Below are 24605 nucleotides of genomic sequence, written 5' to 3'. Positions count from 1 at the left end.
CCACGGCGGCCAGCGCCGCCAGGGTCACGTGCCGCTTCCTGGTTCAGCCAATGAAAGCGAGGCGCCCCATCGAGGCGAGGATTCGTTATGAAGCGTTGGAAAGGGGGGGGGAGAACAGGCCAATCCGTGCTCACGAATGTGGGGGCGGGGTCGACGCCTCGGAAAACGGCGCGGAGAAGCCCCGCCCCCCGGAGAGGCGGGGCCAGGGACGGAGACGGGTCGCGCGTGCAGGGAATGCGGATCGGTAAAGCAGGCGGCGCGCGGGGGCCGATGGGGCAGCAGGCGACACGGGGGGGGGGGCGCTAATTTGTATGATTTGATTTGTATTATTTTACAATATCGACATCCTGCCTTTCTCTGAGGGACACAAGGCGGCTGATAGGGCTCTTCTCTCCGAGGCCTCACAACAGCCCTGTAAGGTAGACTAGGCTGAGAGATGGGCCCAAAGTCGCTCTGTGTGCTTTGATGGCTGGGGCGGGGAGACTAGCAACCCGGGAGCCCCAGTCTAGCCGGCTGCCCAACTGTGCTGCATTTGCTTATTTACTTAAAGTTTTTCTATCCCGTCCTATTACGGAAAGTCTCAGGACGGCTTACAATAAAACAAACTCTTAGTTACTGTTTGTGCAAGGAGCATCCTGGCTTTGTGCGAAAGGGGAGCCCTCAGTTGTGTGCAGCTGATGGTGCCCCCAGTGCTCCTAAGCCCAAGAACTTCATGCTTTGGGGGCATTATTGCAAAGCAGAACTGGCAGAGGTGACCTTTGCCCTCCCAGAATTGTATGGCGAGCTAGCTGAAGCACTTGAGGGAGGGAGAATAGAAGGCTGGAGTATCACCAGCAAATCTCAGATTTTTCTCTTTGAAATGCCTTGTCCTTGACAGCCGCTGTCAGCTCTTGAAACGATTTAAAATCACAACAGCAGCAGAATAAAAACAGCATTGGTCCCAAGCGTCCTGCTTACAAACCAAAGCCTTGCTTGAATAATTAACGATTTTCAATTTGTCAGCAGAAGGGCACCAGCCTTCACTGACGGGGAGCTTCAAAGCATGAAATTAGCCACCTAGAAGATGCTCTCATGACCAAGTGCACCCCTGAGGACACTGAGACCTTTCACCACAGTCTTTTCAAATCCCCGTTTTTTTCTGTACAATTGTTAGGGAATAGTTTTTCTTGGTATTTATGCTTTTCTGTACACATAATTCTGCTGCTTTTTGCTGTAATATATATTTGCTGCACTCTGTGTTAATGTTGATATGCCATTGTTCTAAAGTTTCGTGTAAACTGTTTGGGATTTTGTTGGTGGTGGTTTCCTTTTTAATGGACAATATTTTAAACATCAATTCAACTTAAGAACCATAACCATTTTTTCCATTTGGATTTCAGGAGATGTTTGCCTGGTCCGGTGACATACTTAAGTGACACCATGACGGTTATGCAGCTGATATTCCGACACTTACCTGGAGGAGCTTTCACCCTGAAAAGTTCCTTCTGTCCAAGCATGTGTCCTGCTTGCAGGTTGTGGACACTTCCAAAGAAACACCTGATATGGTCCAGAAATCCACCACGTCGGCTCAGATCTCTCAGCTTGAGGCCTTTTAGCTCATCCCCTGGATCTTACAAGTTACACGCAGGAGATGTTAAAGAAATGCAGTCTGCCGTCTCCCCTGAAGCAGGCTGTGAAGAGCAAGAGAAATCTGATACGGATGAAGACTTTGGGACATTGTCTCAGAAATTTTCTTCGAGGCAATTTTTTCGTAAAACGAGAGAAAATTTCTACAACTTAAAGCTCCAAAGCCTGGGGGAGAAGGAAGAGGAAGAGCCAGAACGAAAACCTTGGCATGGTCGCAGGAACACTCCATACTGGTACTTCTTGCAGTGCAAGGCATTGATTAAGGAAGATAAGGTCATTTTCTCTGCTCTCTTCATTTCAGAAATACTGAGAGGGATGGCATGGCCATAGAAGGAAGGGCTTAGTGATACACGTAGATGTAAAGGCAAATTCATCCTTGTATCTGCCATTCAAAAGATCAGATTGGACACATTATTCGCCATTTTCCCTCTATACTCTGAACCTGGGTCTGAATGCCTAGGATTTACTTTGTTCCCCCTGTATGATAACACCATCCCAGAGAAGATGGTATCGTCTTTTGAATGAGACAGATTTTTCTTTATCTTGCCAAGTTCTGCTTTGGCCACACGGAGAATTTGTACAAAGATGCAGTTGACTGCTGTGAGGATACATTAATTTCATGGTCTTTCTGGCTGTATTAGGGGCTAGAATATTTTTGTTTAAAGACTGATTTTTAGAATAACGTAAACTTTAAAAACATGCCACAAATTTGTTATGTTTACAGATTTTAGATTTTGTTTCACGCTGTATTTTCTTTGGTTTAGTTGCTTAAGTTACACTGGTCAGCACAGATGGAACTTGTCTAGATGGACAACTAGTTTCTCTTGCATCAAGCAGCTTCCTGTGCAATGTAGTGCAGTAAACTTCAGCCTTGGGATTCCCCTTTAGCCTAGATGTGCACTTTCGGAGCCCAGGACTGAGTCTTGTATGAGAAGATCAGAAATCCAGTGCTTTTACCATGGGGGCAACTGCCTTTCTGGGTATCTGTAGTAACTATTATTTGTCCAGGTGTGTCTGCATTCAGTTCTAAAATGCTACTCTTAAAGCGTGGGTGGATATGGGAGTAAAGTGTTACTCTAGTAGCTTTTTCCCTGCTTTTTCCTCACAGTTGCCCTCTCTTTTCTAGCTGGCAGAGGCCCTGAACCTCTTTGAGATACAGATGCTGAAAGAAGAGCGCCTACAGCCAGAAGAGAGCAACTACACAGTACTGATTGGTGGCTGTGGCAGAGTTGGCTATGTGAAGAAGGCCTTCAGGCTGTACAATGATGTAAATACTGGAGCCCAAAGTTTTTCCAAATAAGGAAGAGAATGGCTGTCAGATGGTGGATTGATTTAACTCAGAAGTGGGCAGTTTCCATAGTTCTGGGAGCCGTTTTATCCCCTGGACGACTCCTATAGATGGCATCCCATATAGCAATCTGCAGGGCAGACCCTGCCCCAAGTAAAGCTGCCCCCCAATTACATGCTTGCCACAAGAATCGGCAGCAAACTGCTCCTTAGGGTACAGTGGCTAGATTTGCTTTGTTTGCAAGGCGTCGGCAGTGGCCTTTTTACAGCTAAGTGTCAAGGGAGCATCCATGCTGCAGACAAGGATGTGCTGACTTTAGGCTTTCCACCCAGTGATGGTTTTGGGGCCCTACTGGCGCAGTGGTTTAAACCACCGTGCTGCTGGGCTGGTTGATCGAAAGGTCGCCAGTTCGAATCTTCACAACGGGGTGAGTTCCCATTGCTCCGTCCCAGCTCCTGCCAACCTTGCAGTTCAAAAGCATGAAAATGCAAGTAGAGAAAAAGGTACCACTTCGGTGGGCAGGTAACAGCGTTCCGTGCACTTCGGTGTTTAGCCATGCCGGCCACATGACCACGGGGACTGTCTGCGGACAAGCGCTGGCTCCCTCGGCTAGGAAACGGAGATGAGCACCGCCCCCGAGAGTCAGGCATGACTGGACTTAATGTCAAGGGGAAAGCTTTACCTTTTATTTTATTTTATTTTATTTTATTTCTATAAGTATAGAAATATTTTCACACACTGCCCAAGTCTCTCTCTGTCTTTTGCAAGTTGTAATGTAGGGGATGGGTCACCCCTTAGGGCCATGAACACATTTAGCAATTTGAAAAATTGCATTGGACAACGCCGCCAAAGGCTGCCATGCGAGGCCTGACAAGTCACAAAGAACAAGTAACCGATCGAAAGACGGAGGTGGGGCCTGACTGCCAACACACTGGACAACTCTTGCAAAGTCACTTTTCAGCAGCAACAGAAACATGTTTCACAGAAGGCAAACTTTGGTTTACACTCTCTCCATGCCTGCTTTGCAAGTTAATTCATACCCCCCCACTTTCTCACTTTGGATCACCACCCATACGCCTGTGTTAGCTTTCTGAAGCGGGAGGGGTAGATTGCCTTCTCTGGTACCAAGAAAAGTGTCCCTTACCTTGCTTGCCACCCTATATCAAATACCTCCAGAGTATCCTTGACGTTCCTGATAACCATGCTTGTTTGGAATGCTGTTACTAAGCTGATCAATTCTTGTTTACCGGAGACAGATGAAAAAGCGAGGCTTGATTCCGACGGAGGCAACATACACAGCCCTCTTCAATGCCTGTGCAGAATCCCCCTGGAAGGACTCAGGCCTACAGAGTGCACTAAAGCTAAGGGAGCAGCTGCAGAACAAAAATGTGGAGCTGAATCTCTTCACATACCATGCTCTTCTGAAAGTCTGTGCCCTCTGTTCAGATCTCCGCATGTGCTTTGATGTACTTAAGGTAAAGAGAAGCATTTTGACTGGCGTATGTTTTGGGAAAGGTCAGCCTGCTTTTTAAAATTGTTTTTTATAAGCTGCCTTTGACTCAGAAGGGTGGCAAAAATCTTCCCAATAACTAAATATCATAGGATTGCATTTCATGAGTTCTGCATAGAGGCCCGGTGAAAACAAGACACTGAAAAAAATGAGTGAGTTGTTATGAAATGCTTCCCTCAGAATTAATCGTTGTGGAAGCAGGGGATGTACAGGTTGTGTTGTTACCTTTGTCTGCCAGACTTTCAAAATGCTTTATAGTAAGTTGCAGTGATTGTCAAATAGGTATTCATTTATTAGTCATCATAGACCATTCTAATTTTCATGTATCGTGGACATAACTCCTTCATCAGATTCTGCTTGTTTCCACCTGAAAATTTACAATTTCCTCTGTAAATTGGGGCCTAACTTTTCTGCCAACTTTAGTCCTTGGAGAAGTTTGGAATCAAGACCTTGTAAATGAGAGCAGAAACCAAAGAGCTGGGAAGTGAAGTACCAGAAGTAGGATTTGCTCCTTCCCAGCCTTAACAAAGTGTAGATTGTGCACAGCATGTTAATTTATAGGTAACACTTAATTTATGTAGAATAGTAACTGTGGAATTCCTGTCTTCTCCCCTTTGAAGGAAATTGTCCATAAAGGCCATATTGTCACTACGGATACTTTCAACTTCCTTCTCATGGGCTGCATAAAAGACAAAGAGAATGGGTTCCGATACGCCTTGCAGGTCTGTTTGCTGTCCTCCTCCTTTACAGTGGTGTGGCATGGCCTGACGAGGCGCTTCACCTGGCATTGCTGGAAGTTGTTGCTCTTAAGCCAGGGACAGAGAACATCTGACCCCTGAGGCCAAAGGCAAGGCCCCTCTCCTGCAGCCACACTCCCATCCCCTGAAGTGCGGCACAGAAAGGAATCCCCGCTGTTCCCCCCAGGGGGTGACCTGCGGCAACCTGGGTTCTCCTTGCCATTGTGAGGTTCAGCAGCGAGCTAAAGCTGTCAGTTCCTCTGGTTGTGATCCTCCTATTCTGTGTACGTGTTTTACAACTTTCTATTAAATGTTTATAATACTACCCTTCCTGCCAAGGGAGCCCAGGATGGTAGAGTAAATACATCATTATGAATATTAAGTCTTCCAAATAACTGGAAACACCAGGTATCCTGTCTGGTTTTTGCTGTTTTAAAACAAAAGGAGATTTGCTTCCCACGCCAGTCATCCTTGTGTCCATCGCTTTTACGGAGATGGCTCTGTTCAGGCAGCTTTCCTCAAGCCATGACACATACGATACCGGAGGCGTGTCAAGCCTGGATGTCCCCCTGTACTACCCAGCTGCTCAAAGTGGATCTGGCATCGAGGGAAGAAATGGATGTAGCTGGGCTCCGACTGTCCAGCCCTCACCTGATTATTTAGAAATCATTGTATGTTGCCTAACCGTAACTCTGCCCTGTTTCCTAAAATAGGTTTGGCAGCAGATGATGAAACTGAACATAAAACCTGACAGTTACTCCTACAACTTGATGCTCAGTGCTGCCAGAGACTGCGGCATTGGAGACCCTCTTCTGGCTTCCGATTTGTTGCTAAGTCCATCAGAGGAAAGCCCAGCAACCCTGAGGCTGACGGGTGGTGGACAGCGCCAGAAAGTGAAGGGTCAGAAAGGGAAAAAACCAGGCAGTGGAGCTGCAGTGCAGTTAAATGTGGAAATACTGGAGAAACGCATGTTTCCAGACATTAGCAAAGAAACTGAGGAGCAAAGCAAGAGTGTGAGCAAGGACTGTATGAAGGACAACGCAGATGGTCTCTCTAATTCATCCAATTCTGTTACGACCAAGGAACTGGTGATCTCTGATGGAAGCCAGTTGGCTCCGGATTCTACACAACTGGCACATCTGTCTGAGACCAGCTGCCACTTCCCCAACTTGCTGGACTTGGGCCCCGCAAACAAAAACGTGATTTCCTTAGGAAGTGTGGCAACACCCTCCGATCGATTAGCTTTGATGGGGAACATGGAAGGTTTCCTAAAGAAAATGAAAGACGACGACGTGACGGCTAATATCAAAACATTCACGCTACTAGCCGAGTTGGTGGAATCCAACAGTCCATCAGAATCTTCCATATTGACTGCAATGGAGGAGAATAGTGTGAAGCCGGATATCACTTTTTTTAATACCTTGCTGAGGAAGAAGAGCAAGCAAGCCGATCTGGAGGGAGCAAAGGTAACATCAGGAGCATATCAGAGTGTCTAAGTCGTGATGCTGTGGGAATGCAGAATTCAGCATTTTGAGGATCTCTGTTGGTGGTTGCGGGGCGGGGCGGGGCGGGGAGGGGAGCACTGCCCCCAACGCCATTCTGGCTAGCAGAGTAAAATTTGCCGGGACTCATGTCCTTCCCTTCTATTGGTGGTAGTATTGATTATTGCCATGATCCTCTCTCTTAGGGCCACAATTAAACTCCTAAAAGTATGATTGGGAGAGGGGCTTCATGCCACCCTTTGCTGCTTCTCTGACTAGCAAAACCTACATAAATGGCACAAAATGAAACGCTCCAGAGATTAAGCCTTTTCCTTTCTGCACGCTGCAGAGTCTGCCTTCTCAGCCCAGAACTTTCACAATATGTCGGGCCCTTGCATCTTTGTGTATTACAGAGCTTGCTGCCCATCCTGCTGAAGAAAGGACTCTCGCCCAATCTACAGACCTTCTGTAACTTGGCAATAGCCTGCCATAAAAGTGACGATGGATTGCAGTTACTCTCAGACATGAAGGTACATAAAGTTCCGGAGCAGCTTGGCTCGAGAAGCCCTGTGAGGGTGATGTCCAGGAATTCTGAAAAGTTTTGACAGGCCAACCCTGTCTTCTTAACCTCACTTTAGCACCAGCCTCCACCAGAGGCTGTTGCAATCACTCCTATCAATCAGTTGGGACTCCTTGTCCCGCCCCGTTCTGTTTGACTGACACCTTGCACCAGCAGTGTAAACCCTGGTTTGATCACAGCAGTCAGATTCATAGGTCCAGTTTGGACAGACATCCCTGGGATGTTTGGCTCTGCCCAGCTGCAGCGAGAACCAGCCTGCTCCTCTCACGGCCGCTCAAGGTTCAAAATCTCTCAGCTGTGACATCCAAACTGAGTAACTGAAACTCAGCTTGTAATAAAAACAGGACTGAAGGAGAAAGAACAAATGCCTGGCCTTTCTAGAGACAAGGGAAATAAATATCAGAAATACTAGCATTCAGAAAACGCAAGAAAAGGAGCAGTCAAGGTATTCTCCTTTAATTTTCGTGAAGCCTTACATACAAGTTTTTGTATTGATTGTAACATAAATCAAGACAGCCAGTGTGGTTCAGTGATTAAGATCGCAGGACTGGGGATTTGGGTTCTAGGCCCTGGCTCAGCCATGGAGCTAACATATTTGGGCCCAGCACAGACTCTCAGCCCAGCCTACCTCACAGGGTCATTGTGAGGATGAGCTTGAGAGAATGAAGAGCAGGATGATGTAACCTGCCTTGAGTTCCTTGAAAGGAAAAAAGACAAGATATAAATCTAATAAATCACGATGTCCCATGAATCTCCAGAAGGGTAGTAAGGAACTCTCCCCTCTGGATTCAAACACTCCCAGAGTTCTTTGTGAATCAGAGATCTGTGCACACGACAACTCTGCGCGCTATCCTGCCCCCAGATACTGTTGGACAAATGTTGAAAGATGGTGAGAGTGGCAGTCCAACAGCTTTTGCTGATGGAAATTGTAGTCCAATACCTGGAGGGCCACAGGTTGCTCACCCCTGCATCCTGTTGACTCCCAGTTCCTGGAGACAATCCACACATGGTAATTTAAGGCTAGTCATAGTGGCATTAGATGACCTTTGTCTCCTTTTGGGGTCAGATGAAAATGTGCGTGTTGAGTGGTGTTTGACTTGCTGTTTGGGACTGTTTCAGCAATCTGGCCTGACTCCCAATGTACACATCTACAGCGCCCTCATCAATGCAGGCGTGAAGAAACTCAATTATGCCTACCTTATAGAGATCCTAAAGGAGATGAGAAACACTCAGGTTCCGCCAAATGAGGTGGTCCTACGCCAGCTGGAATTTGCAGCCCAGTATCCACCTAACTTTGATAGGGTAAGCTACTCTGCATTAATATTTCAATGCTGACTGAAATGGGGAGGCAAAGGGAGTGAAGAATCTGAGCTTATAAATATGCTAAATATCAAGAAAGAGAGATAGACATTCTACCTGTATAGACAAGTCCCTTAATCAGATGGTTACGCCAGCAGTACAACTCATTCCAGCATTCACTCATGAGGTCACAGACGGTAGCAACTAGATCCGAAATAGCTTGTCAGTCTCATTGGGTCTACTAGAAGATGGTTAAAACACTAAATCATACCTTCCTCTTGTAGTTCTAATGCCAACAAAGTCATCCATCCATTCCACATAGAAGATCCAAACGATTGTTGCTCCTGACAAGTCTAGGAAGGTCTCTTAACTTTTGATGCTAGTCTCCTCTTGACTTTATTGTGCAAGTCCTGCATTAACTCAGTTCCTATTCTTCTGACAGTACAAAACAAAGGACCGCTACCTGGAGAAAATAGACGGTTTCCGAGCCTACTACTTCCGCTGGCTGAAGTGGATGGCGGCAGAAGAAACCCCACACCCTTGGGCAAAATATAGAACTCCGAAGCAGCCACAGAATGAGGATAACACAGAAGATGCACGAAATCGCATTAACATGGGACAGAAACTAAACACTGACACTCCATAGTGATGCCTGTACTACCCCAAGAAAGCATTGTCTTTTTACGTAAACGTTATTGTTCAAATCGGCACTAGAATTCTTAAAGAGTGTAAATCCTGTAAAAATAGCCAAGAAGATAGATGAAGATTAATGAGGCTGACTCCCAGGTAAGCGTATATAGGATTGCTGCTTAGAACTGGAACTGTACATATAGCAATATGAACCATTATAATCAGATTTCTTAAAATGAATAAACTAATCTAACCTCATAGACTCTACTCTAAAAGATAGCACTGTTTTTGTTTCATAGCTTTGGAGTAGAAGGTGGCTGGGTGACCGGCTGTCTTTCCTATAGCTCAGTAATTGTTCTTAGTTCCCTGCAATCAGGCTGCAGAGAAGGGTGCCTATGAAGGATATAGGCAATAAGTCTCAGAAAACAGATAAACATAATTTTTAGAAGTCTACTTCTACTTCTGCCCCTGTTGAGCATGTACATTTGCAGAATTTTTATTAGCCCCAAAATGCATATTCTCTTGGTCCAGAATTATTTTTAGAATCGAGTTTTGCTTCTGAATATACTTTCCTTGAAGTGAACTACATAACATTTGAAGCAAGCCTTATGCTCTTACCTAAGACAATGGGATGGAAGCAAATTTATCTGTTTAGATAGGCCTTTTCTTTGAGGCTTAAGCTTTTCCATTCCCCATTTTTTCCAGCTCACAGGCGATCTGGTGTGAAATCGGAATAAGTGTGCCCTTTACTGCTGCTGCCACTTTCATACCTCTTCCTGTCACCCTGTTGCTCAAGGGCAGAAGTGTGTATGGTTAACAATTCCTTAAAAATAATAGCACAGGCTTAGACCTGCCAAGGAAGTAGACAAGGCTTTTATTTTAAAATAAATGGTTACACCAAACATTAAGACACACTACTGCATTCACAATTCCGGCTGCCGCATTCTGGGGTGCAAAGGAAAGCTACTTCCTCCAGGGATTTTATGAAATATTAATTTCAACTCTTACAGTCACTGATGTGAGGTCAACCACTTAAGAACTTCTCAGGAAATCAGGGTTATGTGAACAACACTTCATCCAGAGCAGCCTCTGCAGCCACAGTGGGTGCACTCAATTATTCTTCCCTGTGGAACAAAAGTAGCTTGTCAGTCACAAAACTGCAGAGCTACACGGCAGAACAGTAAACGAGGGGGGAGTCTTGCTCATGAGACAAGTATGCCAAATAGGTACGTTCAAATTTCTCAGGGGGAAGCACAGATTAACAAATCAATTAACAGTCAGAACATCAACATAAGGCCCACCCAAAATAGTACATTTAATCTCAGCTTGCCTTATTAAAGACTGTGATCAAGAGTGTCAAGCACACACATTAATTTCCCAGCAGAGTCGTTTTTCAAATTTCACAAGGCAAAGTGTTACAAGATTGCCAAGGGTCAACTACACTCTGAAGCCACCCCCCTGTCAAATTCAGTGGAAAGGCGTTTAGTCGCTAGTTAGAACAGTGACAAACCAGGTTTCACCACCAAGCAGCTACACAGAATCTATAGTGATCCTGATTTCATGCCTCGGTGAAAATGCATGAAAAGGGAAAGGAAATGTTATGCTAGATGCATCGCTGTAAGTGAAAGTGGTTTTTAAAAATATTCTTACCACTTCGAGCTTGCTTTTGGGCACTCTGCAGATGCAGTTAGTTCCAAAGTTGGTATCCCGGGTCTGGATGCAGCGCAAGCAGCAGAGGTTTTCATAACCTTGTTTCTTCCACTTTGCAATCAAGTTTTTGTCTGCATAGCCTTCCTTAATGCAATACTCGTACAATTCTGCAGAGGACAAAGTTGAGACAATAATTTGGTCTCATGTAACATGTATTAACCAATTTCCCAGCCATTCCTAACACATAAAAGACGAAGATGACGGCTGTGTTACCTCGACTAATGGCTTTCCTCTTATAGAAGAGATCAAAAATGTAACGTGTTTTCTGGTGATGAATTCTGAAGATGGGCCAGAGAGACTCTACTTTCCTCTTCCCTTCGTGGGGTTCAGTCTCAGCTGGGGAGAGAGATGAGGGTCAGACAAGATGTTACTTTTTCCAAGTCAAGTATCTTGCTGCATGAAAGAAAAAAACCCCATGACATCCTGAAAATTAGGAGAGGAAATACATAGCTTTCATTCTCACATCCATATTTGTATAAGCTGATCTAAGAGTGCTTTCCATCATCATATTTACCTTGTAACCTAGGAAGATGAATACATAAAAGCCATGCTAGATCAGAAAAAAACTTTATCATCTAATCCAGCGTTCTGTTCACAGGGTAGCCAAGCAGATGCCCAGGTAGACTGGAGTGCAGCAGCAACAGGTACTCAGGCATAATCCCAACCATCACGACCGGTTGTGAGCACTGATAACCTTTCCTCCCTGATTTACATTCAGACCATTCGTCCAGTACAGGAACTAAAGGCAACTTTTCAGCCAGAAGCCTTTCCCAACCCAAAGGCAATTCTAATTTGAAACACCACAGAAATGCTGTCCCCAGGCAACCTGCTCCACATGCAGCAGCCTCCACTGAGGGAAAGCAGGGCCAGTCCACGGGTCCTTCTCAAAGCCCTCCCTCATGAAGGCTCTTGTTCCCTCAGCTGTCACCAGGAGCAGCCTGTACTGAGAGAAACGAGAGGGGCGAGTGGGACTGATCTGACACCCAATTAATAACAAAGTTAATTCACAAAAGCTCCTTTTTAACTAACTGCAGTGCCTTTTTCCATGTAGTGTCATGCCTTTACAATATAAGCCACTCTGGAAGCAGCACAAAAACGTTTCAAATAACTGCATGACTAAAGGCACAATCCAGTGCATTTTTATATGGGAAAAAATCCTATGATGCCCAGCATTCCTCATCTAGGGAATGGCCGGGAGTTGCAAGGATTTTTCCTAACTAACTATGCATAGAATTGCACTCTAAACCAGATTATGGGCTGTGTTTGTACTTAAGTTACCAGTGCAGCCAGAGCTTTTAAATTTCATACCCAAGAATTTTTAAGATGGATTTCATGCTCACAGCCAAGCCAATCCTCTGCTTTGCTACCAACCTTCTCTCATTTTTTGGTCCAGCTCATCTAAGGTTGGTTCAATCAATTCCCAACCGTCTGGAGGTGGTTTTCTGCTCCTCTTCACCTTGGGCATCTCCCCAGGAAGCAACAAAACACAACCTGCAACAAGATTATGGCAGTAATTAAATATACTGCTGCTGCACCTAGAAGACAGTGCATAACTTGTGCTCCACCCGAGTCAGGGGAAGATCCAATTACACTAATTGGCTTGACCCACATTTCTGAGCTGAGTTTTTGAACAGCATAAATGTCTATAAGGCACTAGGTTGAGCAGAAGTAATTATGAGCCAGGATTCCTTCACTAAAATACAAGACTCAAAATAGAATCTTCCAGTAGTAAAGAGATGGGATAACAGACTTCATGACAATAAGATGTTGCCAAGAATGATGAAACTGTGTGAGCCAGTGCAACCTAGTGGTTAAGAGCACGGGACTGAGACTCAGACGATCCGGGTTCAAGTCCCCGCTTAACCATGGAGCCAACTGGGTGACTTTGGGCCAGTCACAGACTCTCAGCCCAACCTGCCTCACAGGGTGGTTGTTGTGGGGATAAGATGGAGGAGGAGATGTAAGCTGCCTTGTGCCCTTTGCAGGAAAAAGGCAGGATATAAATCGAAAAAACAAACAAACAAACAAACAAACAAACTGGACAGGGCCAGCTTATAGTACATGGGCAAGAAAAGCAGCACTGACCAAAGTACTCTCTTCCCCCATTGTTAAAGGTACAAGAGTCCAGTAATGTGTGAAGGACTGTGGATCCACTACCCCAATAGTCAGTATTCCATCCGCCATGTAGAAAGGCATCCCCTCCCCATTCTGCAAATGTTGCTACCAGCAGGCATTCCAGATGACTGTACTGAGGAAAAGGAAAGGGAGAGCATGCCCATTTCACTAAGCTTGCTAAAAGAATTATTTTCCCTTTGCTCTCTCCCCATTTTTTCCTTCTGTGTCATGTCTTTTTAGAAGGTAAGTCCATGGGTATGGAACGTCTTGTTCAAGGTGCAACCCTGATACATGCTTAGACAAAAATAGTTCCCACAGTTCACAGCATCCCCAACAGCCATGCTGTCCATACAATACTAGTTTTGGTTAAGCAAACACAGGACTACATCCAGTAAGCTGTTTTAGAAGCTTTTTGGCCAAAGAGTGGCAAAAAAGAAAACTCCTTCAACTAAATAAACTGTATACCCAAACAGTGGCAGGCAAGGAGGGGAACACATCCGTTTGTCCAACACAATCCCTGACGAAACTTTTAAGGTTCCCAGCTTAACCCAAGGAAGGACTGAAACCCCAGTTCTTCCCACAGGAAATATCCTCTATCGAGACCTTCAACCCCACCCCCCGCAAATTTCCACACCACTGCAACTTTAACACAAAAAAAGTATTTTATTTTTTTTAAAGAATGGTTCCTTTTATGTAAACAGCTACTCCGGTTCTTCAGCAAGTAGACATCAGGTAAAAAAACGAACTCACTTCCCAGGATGTCCACCATTAATTTCCGCCGGCCCTACAAATGGGCCACCAGGAGAGCTGGTGTGGTACAGTGGTTAAGAACGAAGGGCTGGGACTCGGGCAATCTGGGTTGTAGCCCCTGCTCAGCCATGGTGTCACCTAGGTGCCTCGGCCAGTCAGAGACTCTCAGCACAATCTACCTCACAGGGTTGTTGTTAGGGGGATAAAATTGAAAGCAGGAGAAGAACTGCATAAGCCATTTTGCATTCTTTTAAGAAAAGAAAGGAGTGGTATAAATCTAACAAAAAGACCCACCAGGAGACAAGGCTCGCTGATGAAACTTTTGAGGTCCCCGGGCTCAAGAGAGGACGGCTTCTGCTTCCAGCCCAAACTGCGCCGTCCCAGGAAACCCCGAAACAAACGCGGCTGCGCTTCTCGGGACGCCTCTTTGGGCTCTTCCGTCTCTTCGGCGCTCTCCGTCGCCTCTGGATGACGTCACCCGCCCGCGATAGAGGGAGGGGCCCTTCCTTCCTGGCGTGTCGCTCTAAGGGGCTTCACGCCGGGCCACCACGCTTTCCCAGGGCCTGTCGGGAGTCGCACCCATGGGCAATTAGATGGCATCACCGTCGAGTCACACAACCACACGAACCCCTCTCGCGCTTCCGCGGTGTGAGGAGCGCCCAGCGCCCGCTCTCCCTGACCCCCCCCCCCCCGTTCCCTTTCGTCAGGCACTGGCGAGGCCCGCCCGCGCCGCGAGGCCTGGGCCGGCGCGTGCACGCACCGCAGCGGGGGAAACCATAGAATTATCCCAGGCCGGCCCGGCTCCCGTTTCCGTTTCCGGGTCGCGTCCAAGCTTGGGGCGAAGTGAGGTGGGCTGAGTGGAGGCGGTGCGTTGGGAAGAGTCGCTCGCAGCCCGAGCCGCCATCGTTCTCCGTCCGCGCCATGCCCAAAGGCGGTGAGCGAGGGAAGGAGGAAACGGCCTGCGCGGGGGTGGGAGGAGGAGCCGGTCGAGGTGCTGGGGCCTAGCCTGCGGGAGGGGGGCACCATTTTGGCCTCCTCCTAAGTGGACTTGGGGCGGGCGGGGGCAAAGGCGGCGATGCGCGTGGCTCGCTGTTCCTTATTTTTGGGGGATATTTTTCAGGCCAGGTTCCAGGGTTATAATGCAGGGCTTAGGACGGGGTTCGGGGTGGGGGAGGATCACCAGGGGGGCTGTGCTAGGAGCTACGAGAGCCCTTCAAATCTTGTGAGGGGCATTAGAAGACGACGAGTGGTTTCCGGGCGGGGGAATAACGAGGCGGGATGTGTTAAGAGCTTCGACAAGTGCCCGGGGTGGCGGGAGAATAGAGGATGAGAAGGGCAGTTGGGGAGGGGGGATTCTGAGGTGCGGAGCGTGGGAGAGTAGCGTCATAGATCTTGCAACCTCTGGGTGCTCCTCTTTTCCCCCCTCCTCAATTGTAGCTAGGGGTGCTGTCCTGTAACGTTTCAAGAAGTGAAGTATGGGCTCGGCTCCCATGGCTTCCCGTGTAATTGGAGCTTTGAACAGCTTGTTCGGTCAATTGCATCAGACGAGGCGGTGGCACCCGATCCAGAAGGGAATGAGAGAGAGTGACTTTCGTTTCCAGAAAAAGAGATTGAGATTAGAAGCTGTGCCTTCTATCCACGTGGGAAGCAAGCCAGGGAACTGATTCAAGGGCTTGTTTACTCAAGCAGCAGAGGATGCATGAAAACTATCCCTGGATTGTATCCAGATATGACTCCAAAATGGGAGAAGGAATTCCCCCAAAATACTTCCCATTATTTCATTTCTTCACCCTTTAAACACGGAATCTTGAATTGCATGGATTAAATCTTCTCTCTTTAGTAGCGTTTGCCACCTTTTCACTCTCCCAAACTACTTTCCTCCTTCCCCAGAGTCGGTCCTTCCTACTGCTACTTAGGGTCAGAGCTAGTCTGAATATTTCCCGTTTGTTTTTTGACATGGTTCGAAGTGCTGAGTTTCTAATTTGGAAAGCTTTAAATGGTTTAGGCTCAGGATATTTTTCTGTATTGCCTTTTTGATGTCAGGTCACAACTGTCTAGTTTTCTTAAGCATTCAGTTTAAGCATTCAGTTTCTTAAGCAATTTTCCCTTGATTATTCTATTGCTGGGGTTCTTTCTTAGACTTGAGAGTGAACTGGATTGGTTTTTAGTTTTTGTTTTCAGGGGGATGTTATTAATAAGCTTAATTACGTTGTGAGCCACCTAGGGGTTACAAGATACTTTGAATAAACACATGAGCATTCAAAATGAAATTGTCAGGGGGAGCTAGATAAGAACGTTTTTTCTGTGGTTCATACTCTACATGCAGCAAGCCTTTATTCGAATGTGGGAGCATCAAATCATGCAGTCTTTTACATCCTGAATGGTATAGAGCCTTCTGGAGGCATTCAACCAACAACTGTTGGAAACATGATGCTCCATTAAATGGTCTGATCCAGCAGGACTGCTCTTAAGCCTTATGTCAGGAATGAAATCTGAAATGTCTGCAGATTTACCTTTGGTTCAGTAAACCATCTGGCCATCTTATCTTCTGCCCACTTCTGTTTTAAGTGATCAAGGAATACCTTTACCATGTCATCTGCTGATTATGGCACCTTTGTGGTGACTTTTAAAGATGGTTTTAAAGGCGATAGGATAAATGAGTGAGGATGAGTCCAGTCATGGGAACCAGTCATAATGGCTATATGCATATGTGTGCTCCAGAAGTAATATGACTCTGAATGGAAGCTCTGTAGCCCAACAACGAGAGCACAGTATCGTCTTCATGCTTGTGTCCTTCCCAGAGGCATCAGGTTGGTCACTGGGAATCAGAATGCTGAACTCAATAGGCCTTTGATCTAAGCCAACGGGACTGTTTTTGTGATGCAATAGGCTCTCCAGCGCTGGAATGACTTTGCCATGGGACAGTTGCTGCAATGTATGTTTGAAACGGTCTGTATGGCAAGCTCATCCACCTGATTTTGTTACTCACCTACTTCTGAAAGGGGGTTTTCCACATGCATGTATCGGCGACAAGCTAATGTGAGAAGACCGTACACCAAACTAGAAACTGTGCATTTCAGAGAGCCGGTGCTCAAACCACAGGAAATATTGCAGGGAGGGCCACATGGAAGAAGAGTGGAGTGCTTAAAACAGCCTTTCCCAGTTGGCTTCCCTCGTGCCATTGCAGCCCAAGGCTGCACTTGGCACAGGCAAGGGTCAAGGATGCTGGGGACCACGCACCAAAACACCTGGCGGGACTGAGCATGGGCGGGCTGGCCTAGCAGAAGGCGTAGCCTCTTTCCAGAAGTGCAGCTGAAACGATCCAGCTTTTACTAGTGAAGAAAGAAGCAATAAGAACCTAGTTGTCATTTTGGTCAACATAAAAGATGGGCGTGCTGCCCAAAAGCATGTTTATGAACATGCGTAGAAAAAGCTAACGGGGGGGCTTTAGGCAAACGAAGCAAATACTCCGCAGTCGAGCAAGATTAAAGACCGTGCAGAGGGGGCTGGGTAAAGCGTTGGATGCAGCCTTCCTAATGTACTGGAGGGCAGCTCCCATCGTTTGCAGGCATCCAGTTGGTCCAAAGTTTTGTATTCGTACAGCCTTTTTCTGAAGGACTCAATGCATGGTGCATAGAATGGCTCACCCCTTCCAGTCATCTTCTAGGCAATCCAGTGTTGTTTCCCTGTAGTGAAGATGAGCAGGTGGGGGTGGGGGGGCAGAGATAATTGTTTGACTGCATTAGGGGATTTGACTGAGCACTGAGTGACCAGCTCATTTCTTCATGTGCAAAAGTGCTGCGTTTGCTACTGCGGGTAAGGTGCCCTGTGGGTGGAGAGATCAGTGTGGATCTTGCTTGTTCAGGGATGATTTTGAACAGGACAGGTCAGCTCAGGGATACTGGTGTGGATTTCAGATGAATTCGTAGCATGTCATTAGCAGCTTTTTATTGTTGGCTACCTGTTGTGTATTATGTAAGAAGCAGCCATGTGGGTTTTCCCCCTTCAGTCCAATTCACGCTTCCTCAAGGTGGTACCCTCCAGGCTATCCGTCCCCTCATCCCCTGCAGACCTGACCATTGACCATGCTGGCTGGGGATGATGGGAGCTGCGGTCTGACACATCTGGAGGGGACCAATTTGGGGAAGCTTCTGTTCCCTCAGGAGCAAAGGGTGGGTGAGAGAAAAATTCCTGCCAGTTTGAACTGCTGCTGCAAAGCCAAGAGGAAGGGAAAGCTGTGGACAGAGAAAAAAATACAGGCAGCTTGACTTGTGGCAGGTCTCTTAGCTAAGATGGGAGCATGACTGGACTCGTCCCACCTGCATTGAGGGACTGCCTTCGCTGCTGCATGGGAGGAAAAATGGTTGCCTGCTTGCAAGGAGATGGAACGCTTGCAAGCCAGGCTGCGGCTGCACCACACCCAGTTTGGATAACTTCCAAGGGATGTTGCCAGCATGTCTTTCCCAAGTGCTGGCTGTCTGATAACCTGCTTTTCCCCCTCCAGGGTGCTCAGCTCAACTGTTTCACTGGATATGCGAGAGGCAGAGAGGCAGTGAAAGTTTGCCCATGAATCATGATGGTATCCCGAAAGAAATTTAAGCAGTGCGGCTCTTTGTCAGCACCCCACGTCTGCCCAGAAGCACACGCATAAGGCAGAGTTAAAACAGGGATAAAGAGCCTGTAGCCTTCCAGAGGCCACTTGACTGAGCCCCGTCATTCGTGACAATCGGCTGTGCTAATGGGGTTTGGAATTCCATGACATCTGGAGGGCCACAGGCTTCCCACCCCTCTTAAAACATCAAAACAGGAGATAGTTGTGTACAGACCTGGTGCACTGCTGGTTGGGATGCTGGATTTCCTTTTTCCATTGGCTTGTTTTAAATGACAGAGGACTTTGAAGGAACTTTCGTTGGGCCAGCCCAGAAGGCACACTAATCCAGTGTTCTGTGTTTTGCAGCAGCCTGCCAAATTCCTCCGGCATCCAGCAGGGCACAAAGGCAAGGCTCTCCACTTGGTTTGTCCCAAACCTCTGGTATTCTGAGGTCTCATGCCAAGACTTAGCCTGGTGTAAATGGCGGGATGATCTAAAAGAGGTGTTTTGGCGAAGCTTCACAGAGCTGTCCTTTTGCTGTTTTTCCTGTGTGTGGGTGGAAGCCTGAATGTTAACTATGTGTATAACAAACACAGCTTCTGTGTTTGAGGGTGTCCTGCATGATTGACAGAGGGTGACAGCTGCTCAGAGTGACAGCTGTTACCTAAAGACGTTCTCTTGAGGCAAGCTGGATTTGCAATATGTCCACATCCTGTGTTCATGAAAACGCTTGCCTGACTCTGTTCAACCCAGATTTGCTCTTGAATATAAATGCATTACCTTTACCATGCATAACTGCCCAGGGAACCATCTTGGTTAATGGGGAGTATAGAAATCAAATAAACCCTAACCCTTTCTGCCCCAAGTAGTTCCATTTAGTTTAGACTTAACTGTTGCTTCTGAATGGTCCTGTAGATACTAAAAATCTGTTTCATGAGACTTTGATTTGCCTGGAAGGATTGTCTGTTGGCGAGTCCCCCACCTATATACACCTTTCCTTATCCCCACAGCAGCATGTAAAGAGTTGCTCACTTGTTCACCTCTAGTTAATTATAATTGCATCAAGGTGCCTGAAAGGAACGCTTTTCTAAAGTGGAAAAGACAGAATCTTCCCCATCAGCCCTTCCTTTCAGATCTTCCCTGTGGCATAAATGCCCAGCCCTGATGAGTAGCTGCCAGTCAGAGCACACACCATTGGGCTAATTGAACTTCTGCCTCTCCTGTTTTGAACCACTCACCTGAGCACACGTGGTAACCAGGAGTTCCATGCAAGCTAGGCTCACATGCTGACCCTGGAGGGAAAGTGCAATGCTTACAGCTTCTTGGTTTAGGAAAAGGGCAGTGAACTAGAGCAAGCTGGAGAGGGTTGCAGAATCTAGCATGGTGTGGAGGAAGTTTGCAGGGAGAAGTTTCTCCCTCTTCTGTAATACTAGAACTCCGTAGGATGATCCAGGGAAGCTGAATGGCGGAGGATATGGGGCAAACGGAAAGAAGGGCTTTTGCCAAAGCACATAACTCTCTGGGGAACTGGCTGCTCTGTGATGTAGTGATGGCCACTGGGTTAGGGCTTTAAAAGAAGGCTGGGGAAGACCAAGAGAGGACAACCTTACCAATGGCCTTTTAAGCTCCGAGATCGAAACAGAGCTTCTGTCTTCAGAGGAGGATGCCACAGAATACCCGTTGCCAGGACAGAACGATTGAGGAAATCGTCACAGTGTCTCCGTGAGCTTCCTGAAAACAGTGTCTGTTTGCAAAGTGGGATGCTGGGATGGACAGACTTCCAGCTTGATCCAGCCAGGCGCTTCCTGCTCAGATGACTCAGTCCAGCATGAGGAGGGGGAAAGGTGGTCACAGTTGCCTGAGCTCACTCACCTAAACCAGCTCTTTGCTTACAGGCAGGAAAGGAGGCCACAAAGGCCGAGCGCGGCAGTACACGAGTCCCGAGGAGATCGATGCCCAGCTGCAAGCAGAGAAACAGAAGGCTAGGGTAATGCATCTTCTGGCTCTGTTGTGTGTTTCTTTTCGAGGACTGGCAGAAGGGGGGGGCAAGCCGCGAGGTGGGGGCTCTCCAGTTCACCGGCCCCCTTTGAAAGGACAGCGTGTCCCGAATGTCCCTTTCTGCTCCACTGGTCCTTGCAAGAGCTTGGGTTTATGTGGGTGGATTGCCCATTCTCCGTTTCACCTTCTCGGCACCCCTTAAGCTGGGTTAAGGGGAGACGTGGCTGGCCCAAAGTCCTGCAGCGAGTTGCAGGCCTGAGCCAGGACTTGAATCCAGGGCTCCCCTGTTCTGATTCCAGCTCCTCTTCTACTACATCGGCTAGTAATATTTTTCACTCCCATAGGAAGAGGAGGAAGAGCAGGAGGAAGGAGGAGATGGTGCTACAGGTGAACCCAAGAAAAAGGAGAAATCACTAGATTCAGATGAGAGTGAGGAGGAGGACGAAGACTACCAGGTACGAATAAGAGGTCTGTCCTGTTACGTGGAAGAAAGCTTGGGACAGCCGCGTTGTCATGCCAATACTTGGTTCATTTGATTAGGAAACTACTGCAATGTTGTCCAAGTGTTTTCTGGCTTCCTAAAGTCAAGCAGAGGGACCTTTTGCGACGGGGCAGGGGGCAGGGCCTTAGACCAGTGGTCCAAATCCAGTCTGCTGGGTTTTCCCAGATGGCCCCACCCTTCACGGAGAGCTGCTCCAAAACGAAGGTGGCCCTCAGATGAAAGCGGTTTTGTGCCACTGCCATGACTTTTGCACGCCATAATAATGCCTTCTTGCATTCTTCGATTCCAGCCAAAGCACAAAGGAGTGGAAGGCATGATAGATATAGAGAATCCCAACCGTGTTGCACAGACAGCCAAAAAAGTAACTCAGATAGATCTGGAGAGCCCCAGAGAGTTGTCGCGGAGAGAACGGTAAGACCCTTTTCCTGCCCTCTAGTACACCAGTCCTCAAAATGCATCTGGGGCTCTGCAGCCCACCAGGTTCCGGCAAATGGTCAAGGCTTGTTCCATGGCAAAGGCAGATGAGTGGAGCATGAGCGCTTTCCGTCCTGGAGCACCACTGCACTGAAGGAATCATCCTTGTGGGAATACACAAACCCCACAGACCCAGGTGCGCCCACCAGCGTCTCTCCATTCCTTCTGCGGGCATTTAGCACAGGCTGCAGGGCAGTGCAGGAGGAAAGGCATTCTGAATGGGGAGATCCACACACTGTAAGCAAACCAGAGACACCGAGTGCTAAGCAGCAGCCACTGCGCTGATGGTCACTGAACAGCCCAGACTTCTCCCTGCAGGCAGGCAGGCAGGCTTATCGTGGCCTGTTCCTCTCATTCCCCCCGGCTGGTTCTGGCCCGTATCCATGTGCCGGGCAGCAGGGCTTCTTGTTGCCTCCGTCCCTGTGCCAGCCCCCCCTTCTGCAGCTGGCCCACTGGGATTCTTGACTGCCAAGGGGAACCCCTGTGCTCTGCCCCCAGCTCATCACACAGAATTAATTCTGTAAGCCCTTATGAAATTGGCAAGCGGTTTGCCAACTGCTTTACAGTGGGAGAGGACTTGGCGTGTCTCTCTAATGTTTAGGGAAGCATCTCTGCATCCCCCTCTTCTACGTCAACGCGTAAATTGCTAGCTAGCTGTTTTTTACGGTGACTCTTAATGGGAGCACACCCATTCCCAAAGTAAGAACACCTGCTGGTAAAGGGCCTTCCCTTCAGCCAGTCTTGCACCCCTTCCCCCCCCCCCCGCACTTCCTGCTCGTTGCTTCCTTCCCTTCCCAGCTGTGACATTCGATTTAGTTGCCAAGCAGTGAATGGGATCAGAAAACATGCACGAGAGCCATGGCTGAGTGGCAACACTGGAGGGAGAATGGCAGGAATGCAAAGACAGCTGGAAGGGCACCAGGGAGGTTAGCAGAAGCCTGAGCAGGAGCACAAGGCGCATCGCAGGTCTTTGCCACGTCCAGGATCCCCTCTGGCCATTCCCAGCCAGCCAGGATGGAATTGCCTGGCCAGGTTCAGATGGCACGACCCGCTGCCACAGGTGCCAGCAACCCTTGGAGTAGCCATGGGTTCCCAGGATGGCTCGTTTGTGAAAAATAAGCCACCCTTTAGAAACCAACCAGTTACCCATGATTAAGTTGGCATAGCGTATGAACCAGGCCTTCAGTCTGGCGTTCACATGCAACTCTTGCGGTGAATGACCGTTGGCAGTGACTGCAACAGAGTCCAGTAATGCCATTTCCACAATTCTAATGATGATTTTGATCATCAATGGTTTTTTGCTCCTCTGGTACCTTGGATGCTTTGAAACAAATCCCCTCTTATGTCCATGTAGAAAGGAAAAATATAATGTCCTTAGCGCCTCATAGCATATACGCTGTATAGAAAGCCCTGTGTCCGCCTCCTCGCCGCCACCCCACACACACTGATTTCATTGCCTTAAACAGGGAAGAAATTGAAAAACAGAAAGCGAAAGAGAGGTACATGAAGATGCACCTCGCTGGTAAAACGGAACAAGCAAAGGCAGATCTTGCCCGACTAGCCATCATCCGAAAACAGCGGGAAGAGGCGGCCAGAAAAAAGGAGGAAGAAAGACGAGGTAAGGAAGCTGCACAGGTAGCCGCCTCCTCCTCCTGTGTGACCTCCCGGCCTCTCAAAAATACTAGCCTGCCTTGTAAGGCCGCTAGAAGCTTGGTCTATACCCAGGCGGAGCACGGCTGCCTCTCGCTTTCCTCTGCTGACCCTGGCTGAGATTCAGGGCTTCAGGCAGGCTTCTGGCCCAGCCTCGTGCAGATGCTGGCACCCCTCGCCCAGCTGCTGAGCTGCAGCTCTTCCAGCCCGTGTTGCTCGCTCACAGACACACGGTTCTTTAAAGACAGCCAGCCCAGGGCGGTTCCACATCAGCTCCCACATGGGACACCGTGTTCGGGTCGTTCAGCAGAGGCGTCCGCAGCCACGTTTGCAGTGAGGCAGAAGCTCCTGCACTGCTGCTCCTTGAAAGGTGTTCCTTTTCCCAGCAATAGCGAGCAACCTTTTAGGTTGCCTGGTTGCCTCCCCCTTAATAGACAGGAGCCAGTGATAGTAGCAGGATTTGGCTGGCTAGCTAATCGCCACAGGGCATTAATGCTGTTTTTTATTTGGAATATTTTTGGATTGCTCCTGAGCGAATGTTTGAGGGGGTGCACAAATAAGACCAGAAAGAAGAAAATGCATAAACTGCAAAATGCTGTTTGGTACAATAAAACCAGGGATAAATAAAGCAGAGAGCAGCATCTGTCAGTAAAGCGCAGAGGAGCAGTATTGTCTTCACCAGACATCTAAAGGGCTGACTTCCCTGGGAGGGGATGTTCTGCCCTCCTTCCCTGGGAGGGATGTTCTGCCATCTTCTCCCTATTCCTCCCCTTGGGCAATCGTGTTTTTCGACCTTTATTTTGCCATTGAGCAAAGCAAACCTTTTGCCAATGTGACCTCCTCTGAGGCAGCTCGTTTCATCCCTCTCTCTCCGCTCTCTCCCCCTGCTTGCTCTCTTCACCCACAAGCTAAAGACGAAGCAAGTTCAGCAGGCAAAAGACTGCAGTCGCTGTCCCTCAACAAGTAAGCGGAGGCCACCGAGAGGAGGAAATTCCCGGGAACTGTGCCTGGCTGGCGCCCGCCGCACACTCTTCCGCATCCCTTCCCAGAGAGGCCGCGTGGAGAGAGCGGTGGCGGCGGCATCTTCACCTCTAAGAGACACGGACAGCAATGCGTTTGTCTTCATCTGGGCACAGAATTCCACTGGGGGTGGGGGGAGGCAGGAGGGAGAAAAGGGCTGGGGAGGGTGGGGGGCCTGTTAATACCGGTGCAGAATCGTGCAGCAGCAAGTCTCCAGGTAGGCGTGGGGAGGGGGGGTTGCAACCTGAACGGTTTTGCGGTGCTTAGACTTCAGATCACTGATCCGGGGCAGGGTGAGGGGCGGTGGACTGATCGGGGGCTGGATGCTTCTGCTAGCCTGCAGGGATGTAGTCAGGGTGGGGGCACCCACCTGTCAGTCTCACCATTCGGCTGCGGATTTCAAAGTGCTGGGGTGCGAGCGTGTGAGGCGTGTAACAGGCACTTGGCTGCAGAGCGGCAAAAATAATAATTGGAACAGAACAGTGTGGCGATTTTGGTCTTCATTCCCCCTCCCAGCCCTCCCCCACCCCCTTTTTAAAGCCATCCGTAATTTCTTTCCTTCTCCTTTGAAAAGGGATAGTGGCTTTTTAACTGCAAACAAGAACCAAACCAGAGAATCTTCCTTGATTGTGCGACATGTTGGA

At 48.1% G+C, this 24605-nt stretch overlaps 3 protein-coding genes across 4 annotated transcripts; 2 read left to right on the top strand and 1 right to left on the bottom strand.

Annotated features, from left to right (window-relative positions):
- Positions 1-205: 205 nt before the first annotated feature.
- Positions 206-9418, top strand: PTCD1 (pentatricopeptide repeat domain 1). Of its 2 annotated transcripts, none has more exons than XM_044433441.1 (9): positions 206-244; positions 1380-1899; positions 2753-2893; positions 4171-4389; positions 5045-5146; positions 5875-6627; positions 7056-7172; positions 8342-8524; positions 8964-9418. In XM_044433441.1, the coding sequence occupies exons 2-9, from the start codon at positions 1420-1422 to the stop codon at positions 9165-9167; spliced, it is 2199 nt and encodes a 732-aa protein (XP_044289376.1). In that variant the 5' UTR covers positions 206-244; positions 1380-1419; the 3' UTR covers positions 9168-9418. The 2 variants fall into 2 exon arrangements, with proteins under 2 accessions (XP_044289376.1, XP_044289377.1); XM_044433442.1 differs by lacking the exon at positions 206-244 and adding an exon at positions 404-414.
- A 591-nt stretch (positions 9419-10009) lies between these two features.
- Positions 10010-14244, bottom strand: BUD31 (BUD31 homolog). The gene is made up of 5 exons (XM_044433444.1): positions 14021-14244; positions 12233-12352; positions 11075-11197; positions 10802-10968; positions 10010-10275 (listed from the first exon to the last, which is right to left on the bottom strand). Exons 2-5 carry the CDS (start codon positions 12324-12326, stop codon positions 10225-10227), a joined length of 435 nt encoding a protein of 144 aa, XP_044289379.1. The 5' UTR covers positions 12327-12352; positions 14021-14244; the 3' UTR covers positions 10010-10224.
- Positions 14245-14514: 270 nt separating this feature from the next.
- Positions 14515-24105, top strand: PDAP1 (PDGFA associated protein 1). Its single transcript, XM_044433773.1, has 6 exons — positions 14515-14660; positions 20213-20304; positions 20660-20770; positions 21107-21228; positions 22758-22909; positions 23850-24105. Exons 1-6 carry the CDS (start codon positions 14648-14650, stop codon positions 23906-23908), a joined length of 549 nt encoding a protein of 182 aa, XP_044289708.1. The 5' UTR covers positions 14515-14647; the 3' UTR covers positions 23909-24105.
- The last annotated feature ends 500 nt before the right edge of the window (positions 24106-24605 follow it).

This window comes from Varanus komodoensis, unplaced genomic scaffold (assembly GCF_004798865.1).
Source record: "Varanus komodoensis strain SLA01 unplaced genomic scaffold, ASM479886v1 scaffold26, whole genome shotgun sequence".
Lineage (NCBI taxonomy): Eukaryota > Metazoa > Chordata > Lepidosauria > Squamata > Varanidae > Varanus > Varanus komodoensis.
The sequence above is the reverse complement of the archived record's forward strand: the minus strand, read 5'-3'. Positions and strand labels throughout refer to the sequence as shown.

Excerpts from the sequence above, each read along its gene's own strand:
- PTCD1 (XM_044433441.1), top strand. The coding sequence starts at position 1,420 with ATGACGGTTATGCAGCTGATATTCCGACACTTACCTGGAGGAGCTTTC. Across the intron at positions 1,900-2,752 it reads CATTGATTAAGGAAGATAAG|CTGGCAGAGGCCCTGAACCT; the intron begins GTCATTTTCTCT and ends TCTCTTTTCTAG. Across the intron at positions 7,173-8,341 it reads AGTTACTCTCAGACATGAAG|CAATCTGGCCTGACTCCCAA; the intron begins GTACATAAAGTT and ends GGACTGTTTCAG.
- BUD31 (XM_044433444.1), bottom strand. The coding sequence starts at position 12,326 with ATGCCCAAGGTGAAGAGGAGCAGAAAACCACCTCCAGACGGTTGGGAA. Across the intron at positions 10,969-11,074 it reads GAGGAAAGCCATTAGTCGAG|AATTGTACGAGTATTGCATT; the intron begins GTAACACAGCCG and ends TGTCCTCTGCAG. Across the intron at positions 10,276-10,801 it reads CCAAAAGCAAGCTCGAAGTG|GGAAGAATAATTGAGTGCAC; the intron begins GTAAGAATATTT and ends TTTGTTCCACAG.
- PDAP1 (XM_044433773.1), top strand. Across the intron at positions 20,771-21,106 it reads AGGAGGACGAAGACTACCAG|CCAAAGCACAAAGGAGTGGA; the intron begins GTACGAATAAGA and ends CTTCGATTCCAG. Across the intron at positions 21,229-22,757 it reads GAGTTGTCGCGGAGAGAACG|GGAAGAAATTGAAAAACAGA; the intron begins GTAAGACCCTTT and ends TGCCTTAAACAG.